We start from the raw sequence: 24,297 nt of genomic DNA, 5'->3' as shown, positions 1-24,297 counted from the left end.
CTATAAAAATACAGATAAAACTCCAGAATTTATGCCCTCCAACTTTTTTTTCCCCAAAGCCATCCAAGTTTTTCCCAGGCTGATTCTGGTCCCAAGGCATTATATTGTACCAATTTATATTTATTATGATAATCTATTTACTTATCAAGCACAGTGCTCGTCAGTAACTCAAATGTGGCAATTAAGGAATCCTTGTGAGTGTAACATACCTAAAAAGTCCAGTTAGCTAGCCCCAAAGTACAGTACAGTACAGAGACATGAACTAATGCATATAGTCTGTCAGTCAATTAAATTAAAGAGATCGGAGTCACGTCTGAAAAAGAAAAGAGCATTTTATTCAGCACTGGTTTTGTTCCAAGGAAAGAGCAAGGGGAAACTTGAGTATCAGCAGAAGGTGGTAGGTGAAAGCAATGATGTTTTTTCTCTCTTTTTTTTCCATTTTTCCATTTTTTTTTTCCAGCAACAAATATTCAGTAAGGGAAAGTACACTCAGGTAAGGCCTGGCTGTATTTTTCTACATTGAGCATTTAATGCTTACTATTGATTGTGGGCAGATGGACGGTGACCATACATCTTTTACCATTTCTCTTGTCTCAGAGTGGTGTAGAGGTAATACATCGTAAATGTCAAGAAGAAAAGCTAAGAACACAATAAAACTGTTCACTTTTGGCCCTGAACGTATATAATTTACACATCGCATTCTTAAGAAACACATCAGCCGTGTGATTTCACCATCCATCTAATATTAATGAAATACCGCAGTTTTTATTTTATTTTTTAAGTATTCCATCCATGATTGTTGCATATATTTTGTTTTGCACAAGGCAAGGCAAGATTTGGGGTTTTTCCCCACTCACCCAAATAGTTTGAGATCTACATTGTTAAATGGAGAGTAACCAAAATCGTAATATTAATTTTGAAGAGGGAAAATAGAAGTCAGAGGCAGAAGAATGCAGCAAATTCCTGTTGCCTGCATTTCATATGTTTCAAGCACACACTAAGCCATCTACTTTACAGAGAAGCCGGCATTTGTCTTGCTTTCGAAAAGGGGGAGCATCGCACCTGAAAAGCACTCGTAATGTCTAGAAAAAGAAAACCCGGAACAGAAGCAATGACAAATACGGATGGAAAATAAAAAATAAAGCACAATGTTGCCTTTTTGAAGATCAGAAAGTGTAATGCTGCATGTGGGAGAAAAATGTTAGAAGTCCTGTTTAGCCAGCTCCTGAGCGTGGCTTCTGTTCCCCTTTTGTCCACCCTGGTGAAAAGGGGCTTTACCTGCAAACCCCACCACCCCAGCGGACGCTAGCAGAACCATGAGGTAGATTACGGGTCAAAGTGACCACAAGAGAAACAAAAACCCTCCCAAAAACGATGCCGCCTGGGTGAGATACATGCAATTTCATAAAAGTACGGCTCTCGTTTCAAATCATGTCATGAATTTGTTGTCGTTTTGTTTATTTATTTATTTATTTTTGTAAAAAAGGAAAGAAGAATATAAGGATTTCCCTTGCTCTGAGTTTGTCACCGTTCTCATTTCTCAGTATTGCCGCGGGACTCTCGTTTTCTTTATTGCTACCAGACGACTAGATAGCGCAACGCTCAATGGGAAGCCTCGTGATTCCACACACACCGTTTTGCTCAGTCCGATAAGAAATGTGACACCTGATCAAGTTTTGATGAAACAAGGTTGGAGAATGTTCGATATCACGTAAGGAAGGCACCTTTTCCAATAGTAAATTCCTAATGAAATGGTCACTCGTATCAACTGTCGAGTGCAGTTTTCTGAGCTGTGGCAAAGTCGAAAACCAAAGTGAAGTTATTTTAAAACTTCAAAATTCTGTGCAAACGAGGTCTGCAAGGGTTTTGTCCATATACCACAAATAAAGGAACTATCAAATCATAGAAACCTTGATGGGATAAGGAGGGAGGGAGTGATATCTCCATCTCATGCATTTATTACCACATCGTACTTGAATGGGGAAGGTGAGGGTGAATGGGCACAGGTGGGGATGGAGGGAGGTACGGGGGTCATCTGGCAAGTGTTTGAGAATCCTTGAAAAAGAGGAAAACAAGAACAGCATTTTGTATTTTTTTTTTATCAAAATAAATCTTGGTTTTTCTTTTTTTTTTTTTTCTCCTTTTCCCCCACTTTGACTCGCTGGCTGCTTGAGTCTGTTTACACTGTCCTCATTTTCAACTACAAATGTTGGGGCTGTGCAAAAAAAAAAAAAAAAGTTCATGTTTCTGGTCCAATCAGCAGACAGAGACTGTTATTCCTGTGATGTCATCAGCAACTTCCCACCTGCCAACTGGCTCACAAAACAGGAATGTGGCCTGAAAGACAAAGAAAGCAGAAACAGGGATATAAAACTTGATTTTTTTACTAAACAGGGGCCACAAAAATACACTCAACTGCTACAGGTCAGCTGCTCCTTAACGCAAATATCTACCGTATTTTCCGCACTATAAGGCACACTTAAAATCCTTTAATTTTCGCAAAAATCGACAGTGCACCTTATAATCCGGTGCGCCTTATGTATGAATTCTGGTTGTGCTTACTGACCTCGAACCAATTTTATGTGGTACACGGTGCTCAAAAATCTGTCAAAAAATGTTTTAGTACGACCTTGGTAAGCTACGAAGCTGCACCGGATTGTCAGAGCATTACGGCTCCCGTAGTCAGGAGCCTTGCGGAGTAATCTGGGTCCAAAACTCCGTTCGCTTCGAGTTAAAAACCCTCTAAATTCTATCATCTTTAATAACATGATCAGCGTTTCTGCTTTACCGGGTGTAACAATTAAGTTTAACATCCAGGCATCCATAAAACCAGAATTTATTAAATTTAATGGAGTTAGAAATTAGCAGGAAGTTAGCTCGCTAGTTTCTACCTAAACATGATATAGCATGTTCTGACTGAGAGATTGCTGAAAGAATTAAAACGTACAGCTCTGCTATCACTTCCAACATAAATGAAGACAGAAAACTACACAGCAGTGACTTTTGCAGGGTTACTGAAGTTGGGCTAGCTGGTATACAATGATGTGCTACGTGATCGATAGCAACACAGCTATGTTAGCATAACATTAGCACAGTGAAGCTGGAGGATGAATGCTAACTTTTTCCACTCTATAAAAGTTAACGTGAGGGTTCCCGATGGTTAGGGACAAATGCAATCGCATTGCAGGTTGCTGTAAATGGACCAAACTTCAGTCAGGAGAACAACTGAGATAATCCATCCACAATAAGAGGTTAGTCATTAATATACTGCAACAACATGAGAATAGAGCAGCTGTGAGTGAATTCAACATTAATGAATCAGTGGTACGGAAGTGGAGGAAGCAAGAAGAATGATTTGAGTAAAGTTTGACTTATCTGATTTTGTTTCGCTTAATGCGCTTTATAATCCAGTGTGCCTTATTAATGAAAACAGACCCGTTCATCAACAGTGCGCCTTATGGTCCGAAAAATACGGTAATTGGCCAATAACATAAATAAATTGACTGTACTCAAATGCAATCCGCAGTCAACTTATTTCCATGTGAATATGACAAAAGTGAAGAAACTGGCTGTGATGCTATCATGTTAATATGGAACCAAAAACTCAGAGGGATGTTTCCAGCAACCTGTTGAATCTGTGCCGCAAAGACTCAAGGCTGCTCTGAAGACACAAGGGGGTCCAACCTGGTACAGGCAAGGTATAACTAATGAAGTGGCCGGTGTATATCTATAAACACACTTGAGATTTGAACAACAATCCTGAACATCCGGGTGCAATTAATCACTACAGAAGTCTCGTCGTTCAGGGTGGCCCATTGCTAGCTAAACCATAGGGTCGCACAAACACAACAGTCAAAGGTTAAATGGAGCATAGCAGACATAACAATCACAACCGACTAAATTAACGATTTGAACTCAGACATATACATTCCCACGAGTCTGTAATCTACATTTTCAGTATGTTTTTGATCTTGTGGCAAATAAGTCAGTAGGGCTTGACTCAACATGCCTTTGCTCAGGTTTTATGTGTGCACTCAGGCAGCCGAGTGAGGCCCAACTCTTAACTTAATAAAAGAGACAACTGTAACAGAGTAGCATATATAAACATTTACAGTACTTTGCATTCGCACAAAGGTTTCTCCTCAAAAGTTTTGTATCATTACAGAAATTCGTCCCGGGGCTTTATTAGGATGTCCACTTGACTGTTACGTGTCAGTGAAGCTGCTGAAGTAAACACTCATGTTGTTGAGATTTACGTTGGGAAACCAAAGCATACCTGCATCTACTTGCTGAGTTGACTGTAAGGGGACGAGTTGTTGGAGGAATCCACTTGCTGCGGCGTGCCATTTTCCTGAAAAGCAAAACATCAGCATCTCTCATTTAGAATCTGATAATAACCATCCTCGCTGTGTGTGCATTGAGATAATTGATAGCTTTAGAGGACAAGCACCTCAAAAACAATCCAGGCCCTTTTGAAGGACAGACCACTGGACTGGCTGTTGCAATTTTGTTTAAGCGGTTTATTGTTTTAAGACGTACGACACCGTTAAGGCAGAAGCTGAACATTTTAAATGAAAAGTTGAATATGATAAAGATAGAATAAACCTACCGGTGCTGCCTGCATGGCGGGATACTGAGGCATGTAAGCTCCCTGGACACCTGGGTTTGCTGGAATATACTGAAAGATAAGAAAAAAATGGAAATAATTTAATAGTATATTACCTATGGAGATGCATGAAAGACAGTTAGGCAACTCAACTTTATGTGCACAGCATTTTCAGGATGACAACGTTGATCCACAGGAGAATGTCAAAGTTTGGTTGACAAAAAACCTCCTGTAACTGTAGCAGTTAGAAGCTCGTGTTATGTTCTTATAACTGCATCTGGGGACATGCAGATGCAGTTATAAGAACCAAAAACATCTGTCACGTATGAATGAATTTAACTTCCTTAAAGTGCAAAAAAAAAAAAAAAAAAAAAAAAAGTGTCTTCTGGCTCAGGCTCAATAATAAAAGTGTGCCAAAGGCCCTTTTAAAAAAAATTAACATGACCTTATTTGCAATAATGACACACACACACCACACACACTCACAAGGTGCAATTGCCAGCTATACTACAGCTGGTAATAACCAAAAATAAAGATTTCATCTTGCCAATTCACAGATATCTGTGCACAGTGTTGCAATCATAATCATAATTGCCTCTAGTGTGCTGTTTAATGGTAGCACAGATTTCATTTGATTAGTGCTGTGTGTGTGTGTGCATGAGAGATGGAAGATATCCCAGAATTCCACTCACCGCTCCAGTGTTTCCCAATGACAGCTGGCCCATCTGCTGAGTCATCATGGCTGTTGGGTGCAGTGACATGGAGGGATCCACAGAGGGCGACATCACAGAGGCCTGAAAACACAAAGTGGCTCAGTTTTGTGGCACACGTCACATGAGTCAAGTCATTTAGATAAAAACAGCAACACCACACAGGAAAGGCAGTGATTGGTACAAAAATAACAAGTGTTACTCTCTGACATATATACGGGTCAGCACAGGCCAGCGAGCTGGGGAAAAGGACAGGCTTTCGAAACACATCCGTAACACTAACTGTGACGGTGTAGTAGTTTCAGGTCGAAAGAAAACGCTGCACATTCAGAACATTGTCTTCTATGCTAGTAAATTATGCAGAAGGTGTGGTGTTGCCAGCTCTAGCCAGTTTTCAGATGGAGTATTGCTTTAAACATGATGCCCTCAGGGAACGGACCATTTCCTAACAAAAAAAAAAAAAAAAATGGGGGAGGGGGCAGATCAGCAGAGACACTTGTTCCACTGGAAACCATCTGTTGGAAGAGTCAAAGAGTCACAAGACTGTCTCTGCTTCAGGCATTTCCTGCTGGATCCAGAAAGCGGGAGAAGGGGGGGGAGGGCAGTGGCTGGAAGCCTCTTTAGTTGTTCCATTTCTCTTTCATACGCAGTCCAACACACACTTAAAGCATGCAGCGGCTATTTCCCAGAACTTGTCTCAGCCTCTGGCCTTCTCATGTGTTTGGGGAAGTTTTGTAGCTGGACTTGTCTGCATCAGCAGAACAGGGGGAATAAAGTGACACTGTGAGCGGCTATGAGCTCAGAAGTTTAGCTGCAGTGGCACCACACACCCATTTCCTGTGCACAGAACACGACGCAGTTTATAAAGCTGTGGCTGCAGCTGCCTTACCGGGTGTTGCATGATGTATGGTTGATGTGCCACCCAAGAATGACTCTGCACCTAATGACGAGAGAGGCAGAATGAGAGACAGATGCAAAGAAAGAGGATGAAAGCAGCAAAACGTGTCGCCCATTTACAAATGCAAAACAATTTATCTCATCTCCACCTCAGTAGTTTTATTTGTGGACTGTATAAGAGTAGCTCTGCACAATTTACAGTTCAAAAGTAATGGATCATTTGAACCTTTGGCCATTTAAGAATTAATATATATGACAAAGAAACTAGGATGCATACTAGGATAGAAATTGAATGATTCTAACAGTCTGAATCACAAGCCACAGGCGAATCAGCATAAACGCCATCTATCATCATAAAGACAGCACACTCCTGCTCAGACATAAGAGCCCCAGTAATATCCAAAGCCATCATCTTTTTAAGTAAAAGCCTGGTTGCTTCTCTTGCGTGGCACTAAGCACACCAGTGGCTTCATAACTCCAGTTCTGCCTTCAGTACTGAGCCTAATCATCTCCATTAAGGAGTTCATATGCCTTACTAACAGCCTGGGTGAGGTCCACCCTACTTCTGCTCAACTGGTCTTTTCCCGAAAACCCTTTTTTACAGTTTTTTATAAGCTTAAGCTGATTTGTTGTTGTAATCAGCTGCCTTCCTCGTTTAACTGTAAATGTAAGCCTGTTAGATGTTAAACAGTTATCATTTAAATTTGGTATGGGCAATATACAGGAAAGCTCTGGCAGTAGAAGATCATAGTGTTGCAAATGTAAAGGCATTGCTTTCTTGGAAACAGGTTAAGAATCTATTGGAGTTCGTGATTAACTCCTCACGTGATCCGAGTATCTACTACACAGCTCTTAAAACTCTGAAGTGAATTTATCTGCGACCATCTGGCAGACGGCTGGTGAAAAAAAATAAACTCAAATCAAAACTTTAATTTATCCCTCCTGTGCAAGTGACAGACCTTTTCAGTGGTTTGAGGTATTTTCCACACAGAATGTCATTCATTAAAACTCTTTGGCAACAGGAAGGAAGACGTGAGAATTCAGAGAAACCTTGACTCAGAGATGATGACTGTGCCTGCTCAAATGATGAGTTTGTTCCAGCGAACTCCTAAGCTTACTGTCAGATAACATGAGCTCTGTTCACACATTAAAAAAAATGCAAAACCACATGGAGCTTCCAACATCTGAGGCAGCCCAGGAAAATTACATTCATCCATCTATCTTAACTGATTTAGGATGTGGGGGTTGGAGGGGTGGAGCCTATCCCGGCAAGCATTGAGCAAGAGGTGGGGTACACAGTGACTAGGCTGCCAGTGTAAGTTGCATATACAAGCAAAAGGATCCACCAGCCCACACACTGTAACCTCAAATGTGGAATACAGAGGAGCGGACAAGTATCGAGAAAGCGGTTCAGCTCTTAGAAAGGGTTTTCTTGGCCCATTAAAGGGATATTGTGCAGTACCTGGTAAGCAGAGACTGGAGACATGTAGGGAGCCATTGTGGGCTGCACAGTCATTATCCTGTTGGTGACTGGATAAGGAGAAGCATAGTACCTAGGAAACAAGACAGTATTTTACAACAAAGCTTGGGAATTATGAGGCTAGTAAAGTGTAAAATGAGGGCATGAACTGTTATAACCAGAGTGCAACTTACCCGTTCTGTATAGCTGCTGAGGAGGGGTCATAAGTGAGAGTCATTGCCCCCTAAATGACAAAACCATCAAAAAGGTAGAATTACATAACTGAATTATTAGTTCTTACTACTTTAGCGTAACAGTAAAACACCATGAAACCATAATTGGTGAAATTACCTTTTCATTTCAACGGTATGGCTCAACAGACCCATACAATATTCTTGATAGACTTGTTAGAAGAAGATTGATTCTCAGTAATAAAAACGAGGTGGCATACATGCAAGATAGATGACATTACGTACTAATCTGAGATCCGCTGTCTGTCCGTTGGGAACAAATCCGCCATGAGCATGTTTCTTCCTTTGACTGTCAGCAAACTTACACAGCAAGGGCTGAGAGGGTGCTGGGGAGGAGGGATGTGGAAAAAAAACAAAAACAAAAACCCTGACATGTTAACAATCACTCAACAATTATTAATCACCGCCTCTGCGGTTTTCATCTGTGGGAAAGTATCCAGAAAGGGGAAACTCTTCCCTACCCAGAGCTCCAGAAGCCGTCTTGATAAACTTCCCATTGAAGTGGGAGATGACTGCATTGCACTGCTCTGTTGTGTCCATCCTGATGGAGGAGAGGATGAAACAACAACAAAGACTCATCATCAAGTGACACAGAGATCATCTAAAGTGCAATCTTCTTTAACGCAGTGATGCTGGCATGACTGGAATAACTCGGATTCTCATTTTTGTGACCATTTACATTCTGTAGGGTTTATAGCCAACAACCGGCATAGATATGTGAAGTGAAACAGGAGGCAGTATAGGGTTATATGTCCAGTTATCGATGACTGCTTTGGGTTTTGCACTGTAACGCCAGATTCTGGAGGAACACAGACAACACAAACACAGCCTGTATGCTTCGTGTTTGCTGTTACTGACAGCAGTGTTATGCAAAAGCATGTCTTACACAGACAATGAGCCAAAACTGACTCTATTTAATAAGTCTGAGGGCAGAACACAGGCTTGTTTGCTCTACATTGCAATACAATGGTACCTCAAGTGAGCTATTGTATTACACAATTTCAAAAGCAAACGGTAACAGTAACTAATGCACTGTTAATTCTATGTCTAATAAAGGAAGGCAGGTTACAGATTGCTGTGCTAGGACAGGAGCTGCACAGTGCCACTGCTACTTCATAACACAATTTATCATCATAGGTTTGCTGAAGGTTTATGTTGCACCTCCTTTAATACCGATCAAACAGGAAAAAAAAAGAAAAGAATGTTCTTTCTGTGAGTCTCTTGTGACAGACCTGGCAAAGCCCACACCTCGGCTGTTGCCGCTGTAGTCTCGTAGGATCCGCGTGGAGACGACCTGACCAAAGGGCTGCAGCATGTTCTCCAGCTCTTTCTCATCCACAGACAGAGGCAAGTTGGAAATGTACAGATTTGTGGGGTCCTGTTCCTGCTGCTGCTCGTGTTGAAGGAGACAGAAAAGAAGAAATGCACTGAATGCTTTAGCATCATGTCACGATAAAATGAAATCAACACTCACAAAGGCTGTGTTGTGCCATTTCTCTACTGACAAATGAATGCATGACACAAAAAAAATAAATTCTCTGCATGAAACTTGCCTGGGCGCAGATCAGCTAAAGTGTGGTTAATGGCTAGAGGAACATTTGGTTAAACAAGCTCTCCTGCACACACAGACACACACACACACAGTGTTACACACTTCATCCGCACTGTGCAGCAGCTCAGCGCCTCCACAGTCTTCCCTAGAAACAGCAGGAGAGCGGCGTAGCCTAGCTACTGCAACACACAAACTGCGTTCAGCCATGTTTGCTCCAAACAAAGCAGCTACATGCAGGTCTCCAGTGAGCCACCGCACACCAGTGAATTCTAACCCGTGAATTCAATCACACGCAGCATGCATGTGAAAGGGAAAGGACTGGAAGACATTAGCCCACTATGAGAGAAATCACAGATATTATGCAAAAATATCCTTGTGTGCTTTACTTTCAATTGGCCACAGAGGCTCGAGAATGCCTCAACGCTTAAAGTGCTGCTATAACAGAGCACTGCTGCAGATATCACTATGTATAAATAGCAACTGCAAATACCCAATAGCAGTAAAGTTCCTGGTAAAATTCTGTATAGTGTATAAAGGAGAGTGGGTAATGTGTTGCACTGACAGGTTATTTGGCAGAGAGAGATGTGACATCTGGTTTCTACAGTGAAAGTAAATGGGGTCACGGGAAGAACAGCTTGTCAGCTGAGGTCATGTGACCGGTCTAATGTCATTCCCCAACACACAGTGGACACAAGCGTGCACGCATTAAAAAACAAAGGAAGAAAAAAAGCACAACCCCAAAGAGATGTTCGCAAGCATAACAAATATGCACAGACATGCACATGTGCATGTACCAAACTCACCTTGGCCATCTGGGCCTGTATGCCGCTGGTTTTCAGAGCATGGACTGCTTTTAAAGCAGCCGCTGGGCTGTCAAAGTCCACAAAGCCGTAACCTGGAGTTTGCGGAATAGTATTTACATCAGCAGTCAGTAAGTGATAACATCACTTACTGAGATATATATATATATAAAAATTGCTTATTCTCGTAAATATAACAACATATTTTATACGTGAAAGACTCATAAAAGAAATCTTGTAATTGAGATGTGTGGGAAATCTTTTAAAGGAATTGCTTTGGGAAGTCTGCTTATTCATTTCCTTCCCCAGAGTTAGACCAGAAGCTCGATAACACTAAGATCCTTGAGCGGGTAAGCTCGGCTAAGAATAAACACTAAAAACTATACTTGGCTTTGTTGAAAGATAAAAAGATAACCGTCTACCAGGACCTCTTCAGAATGAGCAGGATATAATTAATGCATTGTATCCTGTTTATCTGGGCAAAACCTTTGGTTTTCAGCCACCTTTCTGTAGTATTGAAATCAAAATGCTGTACTATTCCTTTAAACCGGTATCTATGTCTCACCCACATTCTATGCATGCCTTTTCACCATTTTCTAGAACATTCCAACAGTGTGAAAAAGATCTGTAAAAATGCAGTACAGTATGTTCTGCATTTTAAAATGAAGAAAGTTTTTCCGTATTTTTTTAAACAGTGCATCGAATCTTACCATCTGCTTTCTTATTATACAGCCAGCCATTATGCACTGTTTTCCATTTATTTCCATAAAGTGTAAAAATCTGTTAAATCTATTTGCGGAGACTTGGTGAAACCTCTGTGATACTTATCACACTTCTGTCTTCATAGTGTTAAAATGCAATGAAGATTTTACCAATCAATCTACACTTTCACCTGTGAAGCAAACCAACAGCACACGTTGTGTGACAAAATTATAAACTGGGCGTATTCACAGTTGGCTTTCAGGTCACGTGTTAGGTGGCTCTCTGTACTTAATTTAAAGTTGAACTGCTAGTATATTTTGGCAGCTAGAACTTATTGATCTCACTGACCTTTACACTTGTTGGTTGTCTTGTCCAGGATTGCCTTTGCAGACTGAATCTTTCCATACCTGTGTGCACAAAAGATGTAGACTACCGTTAAAGACAACGATGAATCAACAGCTGAGACTGTTCTCATTGTGTATTATTTAAGATTTCCAGATCCAGATTTCTCTGGATTTGTTTCCAGAGAAATCTCTACATGGAGAGCCTTCATTCAACTTGACAGTGAGGTTAAAGAAAAGAACAGTTCACAGGACGATTAAACCACACAATGTGTAACTGGTTTCAGTTTACATGTTTCAGGCTTTGCTTTATCTCTGACTTTCCACTCAAGTTGAACTCTGACACAAACTGTGAGCTTCTCTACCCGCACACCATACACACTGAATGCCTAGCTTACATCACCATTCAGACCTTGTTGCTATGAAAAGCACTTTCATTTCTGCTTTGTGCTGCCAAACACCACTGGGAACACGAACAAAACACAAGCAAACATGACACAAACAGCTGCTGTTGCTGCTGCGGGTTACATGAGTGGACGTCCTTTTCCATTTGCTTGTGAATCAGAAGGAAAAAGATTGGACAAAACAGCACTAATTATGGCAACCCACCACATTAACCACTTAGACTGGCATCTGTACTATCAGCACGTACAAGGCATTCTCACCAGTTGAATGAGAGTTTTGCAATCTGCTTTGCATACCAAAGATGAGCTGTGACTTTTCTATATGTTTCTTTATGGTGGTTGGCACCTTTTATGTGGACACTACGGTTAAACCAGCATGGTTTTTGCATGTCTGCATTGATTTTTTGGCATCAAACAGCAAACAGGCTTTTATTTTTAAGAGTGTAATATTTTACTTTAATTCCAGTAACTATTAAACCACTTATGCTATTTATTTAGCATATTCAGGAAAGGTCTCTTCTTATTGTGTAGGAAACCAGTTATACACAAAATAATAACAAGAAATCATAACTCACCTCTTTATATTGCATTCACACTTAAAATTATGCAATAACAGGCAGACTGCTAGGCTTTACTTAAACTAATTACTATCCAACGTTTTAAGAAGTGTGCTGAATATATGGTGAATGAAATATTCCTGTCACCAAGCACTGAGTAGCAAGAATCCAATCATCCTGTCCAAATATGGTCACCTCTGGCTTCAAAAACTGAAGATTGTAAAAGCCGTAATATCAAAGCAGGAGTCCACACAACACAGGTGGTGTTTGATGGCTAACGCTATCTGTTAATCTGCTTAGCTTACTACAATGTGATGAATTGAAAATAAATATATATTCTGCCCAAAAGAACAAAATATGTCTCATGTCCACTCTTAAATTCTTACTAATTAGATTTAAAAACCTTAAATGTAACAATTTCATGCTGTGCTGGTACAAATGGTAGCTTTCTATTTTCTGTCCTCTGTCCTAAGACAAGCTGACCCTGACCATAGAAAGTATTGAGATTTTGCAGCCATGAGATACCAACTTATCTGCCATTTTTGGACGCGTGACAATCATGCTGACAATTTAAAGTTAAGTGAATAAAACCCCAGATACACAGGCCTAAAGACCAGTCTGCGACCATCTGACAACCATCCATTTCTTGGGAAAAATGGATTCCCTGACCGATAGGCAAAACCTTTGTTGTGATGGTTTTTGGTTGCTAGCAGAATGCTGCAGTCGCCTGTAGTCTGCATGAACCCAGCTAGCTTGTCTACCAACACTGGCCAACTATTCTAAAAATGGCAGTAGAACTGTGAAAAATGCGCCTTTTAAAATGTCTTAGCTAGACGAACATTATTCTTTTCCAGTTTGTGCAGCACTTTTTCAGGGTTTACTACTTGGCTAGTAGGTAATAAGAGTGTTTGCAGACAAGCTACTGCTAGTGACCAAAGCAATTGCTAAAGGGTTTTTCTTGTAGTACAAGAAAGCAACTACTTACGAAATGGTTGGGGAATATAATTTTTTTCCCTTTTGATGTCCAATAAAGAGGACAGCTCTTGAACAATGGAGCTAGCTGAAAAGTGAATCTAAGGTGGAATTACTTTGGATTGTCTTTAACAGCCAGCAGGGGGCGACTCTTGTGGTTCCAAAATAAATTTGGGCTGGATAGAAACCCCTGGACTGGGACCTCGGTTTACATGTTCCTGATACATTTATGGTCACAATTGCTAGTTTCTGATTACACTGAACAAAAGATCAAATTAATGCTGCAAATTTAAACAGCAGGACGATCATGGCGAAAACACTCATGGGTCAATAGCAGGACTTCAGTAACCTGTGGATCAGTGATTCCCAGTGTGTGGGGCTTATCAACCTGGTGAACCACTGAAGTGCTGCTCGTGTACCATAACAAATCCCTTACATAAAAAAATTAAGAAATAATTTTCAATTTTGTGAGTTATTTTAGCGCAAACTACTTATATTTTGCCTTTTCTGGGCCATTATCTGAGCCTGAATTTGTCATATATTCTTTCAATTAAAATGTATTTTTTAAAAATTGCTGTCCTTTTTTAGAGCTACTATTCAACCCCTTTCATTTGCAAAGTACAATAAGTGACAAAACATTCGTTTGCACAGCCATACGCGTATATGAGCACGAACTCACTGGTGACAGAGTTTGATCAGGTCCAGGTCTGTCGTGGCAGGAGGCAGGCCACGGATGTAAAGGTTAGTTTTGCTGAGCTGCTCCAGGCCTGTGCTGCTGCTGCTGTTGCTGCTGGGACTGGACGGAGTCATGGGGTAGGACTGCACACAGGAAACACACTGTTAGGAAATGTACGGGAGCTGGATAATCTAATTTAAACTCAGGTCAAGCGTGATCACAAGAACATTTCATCAGTGTGACAAACACACAGGGAAAACGCTGTCTGCACTAGTCCATGCAGTACTCGTCTAACATCAATAAGCACTGCTCGCTAAAGAGCTGCATTTCAGTTGGTTTTCTACAGCGAGACACACCTGAGACCACAACAGGTCCGGTGGTAGCAGAAGAAGGACTCAAGGATTGGCCAACTTTGAGCTGCTTTTAGGTTATTTGCTTGTATGCCACTCACATTCATTTTAAAGAATAAGGCATGCTAAACATTTGGTGAGTTTGCAGTGATGCCGATCACAGAAAACTCAACAAATATTAACAAATGTTACTAATTAACTACCCAGTTGTGCATAGAGGTACCTAAAATTAAGCAGTCAAACAAATTAAATTATTTAAAGGGACAGGAGCCTAAAAGCAGCTTTCCTACATCTTGAATATGTTCTTATAATAATTTTGTACATTTCCATATTTCCATCGATCCATGCGTGTTCTTAACTCGCTTATCTGACTTAGGGTCACAGAGGAACTCCTTGAATTCTCTACCTTTTCTTAAACTGAGCAAAAGGTTTGCCCTTTAACCCCTTAGCTGTAAAAAGACAAATTTCCTGTGCATTCTTTTGCATTCTTATAGGTGGGCCTTTGGGTCTGACATCAGACAGACACTTCCATTTTTTTTTCTTACTTGCACACCAAACCACACCACTGCCCTGCAAAGCATTTCCTTCCCTTTACTCATTCATTAAAATCCCCCCACCAGCCACCGCAACCCTCTCCAGTTCAGATCAAAGACAAAGCGTGGCAAAATAACACCATCTGTCCATAACCGAAATACAATCCACATTTTAGGAGCCAAAACTGTGCACATGGGCCAAACAAGGCCAACTATGGCTAAATGTTCATAGCAGGTATTATTCTTTCACACGTGAAGACCTGATTCCTGCCACAGGAACATCTGTTAGGTCTCTTATGTGTTCAAGTAGAGGCCTTACACTTTTGTTGGTGTGCAATTACAAAGCTTAACTTAAAGCTAAAAAAAAAAAAGCCCATCAAAGCTTCTCCATTAGAGGGCAGCTATGGTATATTTTACTCGCAGGGCCCTCTTATAGCTGATTAAACACCTACACTGAAGACTCATTCTTCCCCTGAAGGGATTCATAGGAGATCGGATTCACATCCCCGTCCTCAAAGTAACGTGCAGTACCTTCCGATGAATATATATTACAAGAAAATTGAACCCTCGCTCCACCTTATCTGAAGCAGGGTTCACATTTCCGTCAGCGGCAGAGGTTAAACACCCGCCGCCTCTCTCCTTCCATCTTCCATCTTCAGATGGAAAAGCACAGGGGCACGGCCTTCATTCAGACCAGCCTTTTCTCTTCACCTGAGAGGTCAAAAAGAAGAATGCAGGCAGGCAGGCTGCATAGTTCAGCCAGCACACTGACATTCATCCCAGCTCTCTCTCTCTCCCTCTCTGGATCCAACCAGAATGCATTAACCTATAAAATGGACTACAACCGTCATGCACATTGACCAGAGTTGGCCAGCAAGGTTATACGGACGTAATAATTAAAGTATCGGTTGTACAGCTACAGATCGGCTCGGATTTTATCTTTATTTTATTTAATATCTTCATCTTATTAGGTTTCCCCTTTTGACAAGTGCTGAGAGCAGATGATCTGTTTTCCAAACGGGGTTTAATTATTACCAGAATGTGGCGTGAACGCATGTAAATCCTGAAATGGCTTTCCAATGTCATGTGCTATTATTCACCCCATTTTCTCCCCTCAAAGTGTGATTTAAAAAAAAAAAGTAGGAAGAAAGGGGTTAAACCCAATGTGTGTATGTGTGTGTCTTTGGCCTACCTGCTTACGATTGGCTGTCTTCGGCGGGTTGCCCGTGTTTGCAAAGATCATCCTGGAGATTATAGATGGATTTTACTTCCTCCCCCCCAGAAAAAAGGGAAAAAAATCGCACCGATGAGAGCCACTATAGAGACGAAATCCGAGCGGGGTTCGGGAGCCTATCAAATACCCAGTCGCTTTATAACATCCGCATCATGAACGGCTGCTGGACACTTTAAAAAAGAACCCTCGGTCCCGCATAGGTACACTGTTACATCTATACAGTCAGATGCACACCAGGCGATGGACCAGCCCTCCGGTCCGGTTCATTGATCTACGACGTCCTGCTGCAGACCGCTCGGCAGTCCCACCTACTACAGACTAAACCATCTCCGCCTCTGCAGGGTGTTTGACATCAAATAAACTGCGTTGCCGCCACCTAAAAACTCGCAGCGGACGCTTGCTTATTGCGATAAACGGACGTGTGGTGTCTGAGGCTCGGTCGAAATTCAGACACAAAGCGGGTTTGGGTTTGATTTTGGGAAGCACAATCAGTTTGGGCTCAACCCTCGCCGCCTTTCATGTTGTCGTCGTCCGCACATACCAAGCATTCTTCACCCCCACCTCCTGAAACCACACACACAGAGTTGTACACACACACACACCCTCTTCCTCTTTGTACCCTCCCCCCCACCTCCCCCCGACACACACACCCCGTCCAACATAGGCTAGTACATGTCACAGAAGTCAGGATGCAGTGATATATAAGCAGTCGCCACCGGCCCCGAGACGAGGTCACAGTTTCCCTGTAAACCGCACAATGTGGGACGGAGGCAAGAACACAGAGCAAATATTGAATTCAAAACACACAAAAACATGCTATTGATGTTTTCTGGAAGGCTTCGTGTACTTCATATCACATAATTATGAGTCAGAAGAAGAAATACTTTTTTTTAATTTAACGGCTTTACAAGATTGATGAGTTCATGGACCCTTCGTAAAAGTGCGTTTTAACACTAACCACTTCACTGAATGATGGGAAAACAGGAATTGTACCTTTCTAGATTCTCATCAGCGGCTTCACTGTGTATTGAAGACTTTATTTAAAGACCAAGCGCTTTAAAAGTCCCGTCCCCCGTCTCCTACCTTTAAGGGCGATAATTTTATTCTAAAAAACAACCAAACAAAACCAAACTATCTGTACAAAAATCTGAAATTTTGAGTAAAGAAATCTTTTATTTATTGGACAAATAAACTTCAGATCCACACAGCAAAACATTGGTCAATTTACAGTCATGGTAGCCTAGTTTGACATAAATAGTAAGTACAGTACCGCAAAATGACTACATTTACCACAGTGCATTGCCTTAATTGTGAAAGAAAACGAGTCCACAGCAGTGTGCAGGTCATCAGAATCTTTTCAGGACTAAGTTTGAGTTTTTCACCTGTGCAAACGATGCAGGAGATTTCAGTGTAGAAAAGAAACAAGCTGCTACAGAAAAGGAATAAATAATAATAATAATAATAATAATAATTAATAAACACATAAAAAAAACGGTATGATGCTCTTTTTTTGGGGGGGGGGGGTTCTAAAGAAGGAAACTGCTATATTTTTAGCATCGTTATTATTATTATTATTAATATTATTATTATTATTATTATTATTATGAAGGGATAATAGGAAAATGATGGCATACAAACCTGGGCCCAAGCTGAACCATTACCAAGAGGTTTTCACACATGTAAAAAGGAGGAAATGGTATCAGAGACCACACACGTGTAGATGTGTGTTGTGGATTTGTTGGTTCTAACTTTTAGAGCACCCATTTTACCTTTTTTACTTTGATCTAATTACACTCATTTTGCATTCACATACAAATGTTTAAAGGCTCAAAGCAGTGCCTTCCTCTAGTAGTCATCCTGCTGCAAGTCCTGCTGGAGATTTATAAAGCAGCTCTAAATCCAAATCCCATCAGGGTGCAGGGAAGCTCTTAAAGCATCAAATTTCTCTTCCTTATTTCCTCTGCTGGTAGGATTAAGGTTTCATGCTGGTTTTGAGTTACAAGCCACTTCTGATGTGACTTGAAAAGTCCAATGATTCCTATCTGAACAGTCAGCTGCACCATTTGTTTTCATAAATGTGTTTGTACACTTGTTTTTATGAAGTTAGGCCATGTTTGATTAATAAATCCAATACATCCAATGTGCTGGTGACAGATGAGGTTTCACAAAAGATTCAAATGTAGATGAGTCAAATCTCTGTATTTTTTCATTCTACTTTTTTTTTTAAATTATTTCTTTTAAAAGCTCTTCTTTATAAATAATTAAAATATCCAGTAGGTCGATTGTTCCATAGAATTTAGTTTCAGTTTTCTGAATAATTCCTCCAGATGTTTTAAGAATTGCTTCTCTCATCATTTTTGGTAGAATAATGACTGTATGTATTAAAACTATAACAAAAAATAAGCCAGCAGAAAGCCCTGAAACAATGTACTTTTGAGGCAAAGTTAATAATGTACGCCCTACTAATTTAGCCCTGGATCCCAAAGGTCAGAGAAACCCATCATAAGGAAGCACATCCTGGTTAAGACTGCTGAGTGTATTGAACTGTGTTGATGTAGCGGGGGGGTCTGAGGGTTTGAAGAGGGAGGGGCTGAGGAATGTAGATGATTATCTGCTCTGTCCACATCCACCAAAGAATAAGGGAATTTGAAATACCCCCTTGGCGCCATCAGCGTGGCAGCTGACGCATCTAGCATCGCAGTGTATCTAGTAACGGTGCTGGGTGAGATCATACGAGTTGTTCTGTAGAACTGACTCCTGTCTGGCTAGAATACAGGAAACAAACAGAAAAGCTTTTTCACAACTCCAGTAATGGTGTGGTTTGGCTCAGCGTTTGTGGCTCCTTTGGGAGCAATGAAATGCTTGATTGCTGAAAAAGGAGAAACCATGAAAACATCACAGCAGTCTTCAGCCTTTATATAAAAATACTATTTACTTTATACACTTCTGTTTTCCATAGAAATGATACTGATGTGAGGGCTAGAGGTGGCAACTGGTTAGATTCATTACATTTAGAAAATACATAAAAAGGATTTGTTTGACCGCACTCACTGGATTGATCAACACTTAGAACAATGGGAACATCCAAGGATCTCAGTGAAGATCTAAGAAAGAGAATTCTAGAGTTACACAAGTTGGGGAGGTCTCTTGGGCCATTTGTAAACAGCTGCAGATTCCAGGATCATCAGTAATTTGGATGTGTCGCCACTTTGGCAAGTTCTGGAAAAAGAAACTTTCGCCCTCAGATGAGAGTAAATAGGTTAGGATGTTCAGAAACCAAGGCTCACGCCTTCTATTAACTGAAAACTGCTGGAAAACCAGCATCACTGTCCACAGCGAAGCTAGTTTTACATGGCCATGGGCTGAGAGAGAGAGAGAAGCCCCTGCTCCAAAAAACCTAAAGCAAGCAAAACGCCTTTTAGTCAGATTAGCTAAAGACTAAGCTATTTGGTCACAGTGGCAAGAGGTATGTAGGTACTGAGGAGTGAAGGTGAGGCTTTCAAACTAAAAAAATTGGACTGACTGTTAAGCATGGTGGTTGTAGCGTCATACTCTGGGGCTGTTTTGCTGTCAGTGGTAAATTGCACGAAGTGGATGGAAGAATAATAATGAAGGGCTACCTCCAAATTCTTCCACTTCACCTCAAATCAAATAGCATCAAAAACAGTGAGACAGTTCAAACTTGGTTACTGTTAGTTTGGGTTGACTTGATGGCTAGCAAAAGCATCTGGTCAAGGTGCTGCTTGTTGATAGACATTTTAATATAAGTTGATGTGTATGTTTATATCTGACCCTGTGTGACTTAGAGAAAATGCAAAATAAATTCAAGCCTGTACACCCAATTATTGTTTCTTGAGTCACTAAATGTGTAACCTGTACAATCATTCCTCCCTGGAAAACTATACAGCATACACAAGGGCCGAGTTGTCCAAAATTAACATGACAGTCATGTCCATGATGAGGGTATGTAAATGACTTCAAAATATGTATATATTGACAGAAAGAGCTGATATATAAGTACCCATAATTCAACTGGTTAGATTAACAGAAAAGTTAATACAAATAATAAATTATAAAGACTTTTGATATAAATCTGGTTCTTCTTCTTCTTCTTCTTCTTCTTCTTCTTCTTCTCCTTCTTCTCCTTCTTGTCGAATTCTTTACATAATCGATTTGTTGTCCTAAATGACTTAACATGCATAACTGTGGCTCCCTCTAGTGTCTCAATGTTGCAAATGCCAGTCGGGCTCCACCAATATACGTCATTAGTGCGACAGTTACTCTGTGGAAAAAAGACGATTCTGGCTGATTCATTGTAGCCGGGTGGTTTGTTTCGGCTACGACCAGAAAAACAAACTCTTCTGAATACCACACAGGTAAGTGGAGGCAGACGTTCAACACAGCTCACAGAAGTCATTAAATCTGATGAAAGGGGATTACTGTAAACAATTTGTTAATCATTTTCTTGTACTAAACGGTGCAGGCTAAGTTAGCACAAACAGGCTAGCGCTAGCATCACGCTAATTGTGTCCGTGAACTGAGCTAAAAGCAGCTCAAAACAGTAAACAAGCTAAAACTATAGTCATCAGCCACAGGCATGTAATGATACATTAACTAAAACATACGAGCCGATAATGTTTTATCAGGCTTATGATGTTGCCGTATTGCGTTTGACGATTATGGGTGAATTAGCACATTGAAGCTAACTGTCATTAGCCTTTCTGTGGAATATGGCTATTTGATTAATTAATGTAATTTTTTGTGTTACTGGAAGTGCAGTTTAGCTCATTTTCTGCACACAGAGCTTAGAAATAGTCCGAATTTTCTACTCGAGTTTACTCGTTAGGCCTACGTACACTGTGACTACACATAACGTCTAATCTCATAAAAACAAAATATAACCAAAATATTAAAATAAAATATGCATAAGGTACATTTATTTTAATGTTAGCAGTTAAATATAATTTTAAATAATGTATAGGGTGATCTTATTAATTTGGAGATTGTCCAAACAGAGTAAAATCTGATCTCTATAAGTTTTCTTTGAATAAATGTGGACTGAAGGAACTATTACATATAACTCTGTATCTTCACAAACCATGTCCTGATCACGAGTTTAACAAAACTTTTTTTTGTTTGTTTGTTTCTGTTTCACAGTTAACACATCTCAGTATGGACCGGCTGCTTAGGCTCGGAGGTGGAATGCCAGGTCTTGGCCAGGTAACCTAAAGATAACTACATTACATAAAAAATACACTTGCTAAAGGGGAGTGCTTGTGTGCTGCAGGTTTTATCAGATGGTTACTGCCATTAAATAAATATTAACAGAAAGAAATATAATGCATATGCACATTGTATGCTCTAAAATTCTAACTGATACCTGGAATGTGGTGATTAGTAAAAGCTGCTGCTGTCTTACAAAAGCCTGAACTAATAAAAAAAACACTGCTCCTCAGGGCCCCCCAACAGATGCACCTGCTGTGGACACAGCAGAGCAGGTGTACATCTCCTCTCTTGCCCTGCTCAAGGTAACACCTCTGCACCACATCATCAGCAGTAAATATGTGATGTCCATAAAAAAAAAAACATCTCGATGACTTTTCATGCTATTCCTCAGATGTTGAAACACGGGCGTGCTGGTGTACCCATGGAGGTCATGGGATTGATGCTGGGAGAATTTGTTGATGACTACACAGTGCGAGTGATTGATGTGTTTGCCATGCCGCAGTCAGGAACGGTAAGTTCATTTGTCCCAATCTCCTCCTGTAGATTACCAAGGAGTGCACAGTTGGATAATAAACACCTTGTTTGTATCATGATATGACCAATTTTGAAATAAATTTGTGATGATTAATGTTGACTTTATACTTTTTCACAAAATCACAATTTTGTGCCTCACAGGGTGTGAGTGTCGAAGCAGTGGATCCTGTGTTTCAGGCCAAGATGTTGGACATGCTAAAGCAGACCGGCAGGTAACACTTGAGACTATATAAAATGAATAAAAACTCATTTTCAAAAGGATAGTTTGATCAAATACCTGCTTAGCTAGTAATTGATGCATAAAGTGAAGGCTTAGAAGAGAAAATGAAAAGTTTTTATGAAAAAATTTACGTTAAATGTCTCTAAAATCATATTCACATATGTCTGCTGTCCTCTTCCTGTGCTGTTTAACAGACCAGAGATGGTGGTGGGATGGTACCACAGTCACCCTGGGTTTGGTTGTTGGTTATCTGGTGTGGATATCAACACACAGCAGAGCTTTGAGGCTCTGTCAGAGCGAGCTGTCGCAGTGGTCGTTGATCCAATTCAGAGCGTCAAAGGGAAGGTAGGGATGAGTGGGTACCAAGGAGAAACCCTCTAATCAGCCTCTTATTATTTCAAGTGCAGCGCACAAGATCAGTTATTAAGTGAGAATTCATAATGAATTAGTGATGATGATCGTTTAATTGTGAAACGGTTTTTCCTCCACTGTCATCTTCAGGTTGTTATTGATGCCTTCAGATTGATCAATGCCAACATGATGGTGTTGGGTCATGAACCAAGACAAACCACATCCAACCTGGGTCATCTGAACAAGCCTTCAATCCAGGTAACCTGCTGTTTGTGTTCTTAGAACATGGGTTTTTTCTTAAAATCTCCTAACAGATGGTAGCAACGTGTATTGTTATCTCCAGTTTCTGAACATCATATGCAAAGTAATAGTCACTCATGCTTCTCCATAAAATTATGTTCAGCGTTTTCTTTGAATATTTGCAGACAACACCAGCTGTTTGTTTTGTTGTTAGTGTTCAGTTAGCCTCAACAATCAGCTTGTTATAACATGAACAAACACAATTCAGTTAACTTTATTTACATGCAGTTAAATCGTTGCATAACAGCATATACCTGAGGCAGTTGGCACTAGTAAGGTTGCATTCAGAGAGACGTGAAGAACAGGAACAGCTGTGTGCCCTGCCATTCATCACACTTCATTTCCAGCCATTGTATTGAAACTAAATCAGTGTAAAAGATCTAAAGAGGATTTTTTGTAAAAATTCAAAACAAATCCAGTGTTAGAGATTTTTTTTGTGCAATGTTTGCTGACATTATCCAAAAAGGAAAAAAAAATGCTAAACTTGATGTTTCTTGTGTTTTCAGGCCCTGATTCACGGACTCAACAGACACTACTACTCCATCACCATCAATTACAGGAAAAATGAGCTGGAGCAGAAGGTTTGAGTCTCACAACCTATTAAAGAGTTAATACTTTTGTTAATTTGTGGTAGAACATATGACACATGACTTTTCTTATTCAGATGCTGTTGAACTTGCATAAGAAGAGCTGGATGGAGGGTCTGACCCTGCAGGACTACAGCGAGCACTGCAAGCACAATGAGACCATCGTCAAAGAAATGTTGGAGCTGGCTAAGAACTACAATAAGGTGCGACTTGAAATAATTCAGCAGCAGATAATTTTTTTAAATTTTTTAATTATTTTTTTTTACCATACTGTTCCACAATACTGACATACTGTCATATTTCCACCTCAGGCCGTTGAAGAAGAGGACAAAATGACCCCTGAGCAGCTGGCAATCAAGAATGTTGGAAAACAGGTAGATTTTTGTTTGTATTTATTATAAACTTTATTGAAACCAGGGAATTCTCAAAAAGGATCTGAAAATCTTGACCCTGTGGTTTACATTTTTCATCTTTTTAAAACTTTTTTGTTATTTAATCTACAGGATCCCAAGAGGCACTTGGAGGAGCACGTAGATGTTTTAATGACATCCAACATTGTTCAGTGCCTAGCTGCCATGTTGGATACAGTAGTTTTCCAGTGATTGGGCTGTGTGTGTATAACTGTTAATATTACAACCCTTGTTTTCTTTTATATAAAATAAATGTATGTATGACAGTAATTCCTGTGCTTGTGTCTGGACTGACTTGTAGTGAACTGTTAACAGTAACTGTTAACAGTTAACTGTTAACTGTTCCTCCAGTAACTGTTAACAGTTACTGGAGGAAGTTGAACCACAGCAAATACACCACAGGGAGAAATCTAGTTTAATTAACGCAGGGCACTTGGAAAAGCTTAATCCAATACAATGTTACAAATATAAGAACAGTAACCTGTCAGATGACGCGACGCAAAAAGTGCCCACTTGTAAATAAGCAAAAACATACCCGACTATTTATTGGAAAGAACCAGAAACGTCAGATTAGGTTTTATAGCTGATGTAATCTGTCAGAAACTGGAGTCCGGTTGACTGTTTG

General features: G+C 40.3%; 2 protein-coding genes across 2 annotated transcripts; one reads left to right on the top strand and one right to left on the bottom strand.

The window, feature by feature from the left end:
* Positions 1–314: 314 nt before the first annotated feature.
* On the bottom strand, positions 315–16,564 carry rbms1a (RNA binding motif, single stranded interacting protein 1a). Its single transcript, XM_080884283.1, has 14 exons — positions 16,003–16,564; positions 13,931–14,070; positions 11,326–11,384; positions 10,279–10,370; positions 9,156–9,313; positions 8,385–8,464; positions 8,149–8,249; positions 7,867–7,916; positions 7,676–7,766; positions 6,206–6,256; positions 5,299–5,400; positions 4,610–4,678; positions 4,277–4,351; positions 315–2,337 (listed from the first exon to the last, which is right to left on the bottom strand). The coding sequence occupies exons 1-13, from the start codon at positions 16,051–16,053 to the stop codon at positions 4,283–4,285; spliced, it is 1,113 nt and encodes a 370-aa protein (XP_080740409.1). The 5' UTR covers positions 16,054–16,564; the 3' UTR covers positions 315–2,337; positions 4,277–4,282.
* A 3,757-nt stretch (positions 16,565–20,321) lies between these two features.
* On the top strand, positions 20,322–23,942 carry psmd14 (proteasome 26S subunit, non-ATPase 14). Its single transcript, XM_080884894.1, has 11 exons — positions 20,322–20,420; positions 21,202–21,264; positions 21,501–21,572; positions 21,662–21,781; positions 21,946–22,016; positions 22,219–22,369; positions 22,526–22,633; positions 23,182–23,256; positions 23,340–23,465; positions 23,574–23,636; positions 23,766–23,942. Exons 2-11 carry the CDS (start codon positions 21,217–21,219, stop codon positions 23,862–23,864), a joined length of 933 nt encoding a protein of 310 aa, XP_080741020.1. The 5' UTR covers positions 20,322–20,420; positions 21,202–21,216; the 3' UTR covers positions 23,865–23,942.
* Positions 23,943–24,297: the final 355 nt, after the last annotated feature.

The sequence above is a fragment of the Rhamphochromis sp. 'chilingali' genome, assembly GCF_963969265.1.
Source record: "Rhamphochromis sp. 'chilingali' genome assembly, chromosome: 6".
NCBI classification, from domain to species: Eukaryota; Metazoa; Chordata; class Actinopteri; order Cichliformes; family Cichlidae; genus Rhamphochromis; species Rhamphochromis sp. 'chilingali'.
The sequence above is the reverse complement of the archived record's forward strand: the minus strand, read 5'-3'. Positions and strand labels throughout refer to the sequence as shown.

Excerpts from the sequence above, each read along its gene's own strand:
- rbms1a (XM_080884283.1), bottom strand. The coding sequence starts at position 16,053 with ATGATCTTTGCAAACACGGGCAACCCGCCGAAGACAGCCAATCGTAAG. Across the intron at positions 8,250-8,384 it reads GACGGCTTCTGGAGCTCTGG|CACCCTCTCAGCCCTTGCTG; the intron begins GTAGGGAAGAGT and ends CCTCCTCCCCAG. Across the intron at positions 6,257-7,675 it reads CTCCAGTCTCTGCTTACCAG|GTGCAGAGTCATTCTTGGGT; the intron begins GTACTGCACAAT and ends TCTCGTCATTAG.
- psmd14 (XM_080884894.1), top strand. The coding sequence starts at position 21,217 with ATGGACCGGCTGCTTAGGCTCGGAGGTGGAATGCCAGGTCTTGGCCAG. Across the intron at positions 22,634-23,181 it reads TGAACAAGCCTTCAATCCAG|GCCCTGATTCACGGACTCAA; the intron begins GTAACCTGCTGT and ends TTGTGTTTTCAG. Across the intron at positions 23,637-23,765 it reads TCAAGAATGTTGGAAAACAG|GATCCCAAGAGGCACTTGGA; the intron begins GTAGATTTTTGT and ends TTTAATCTACAG.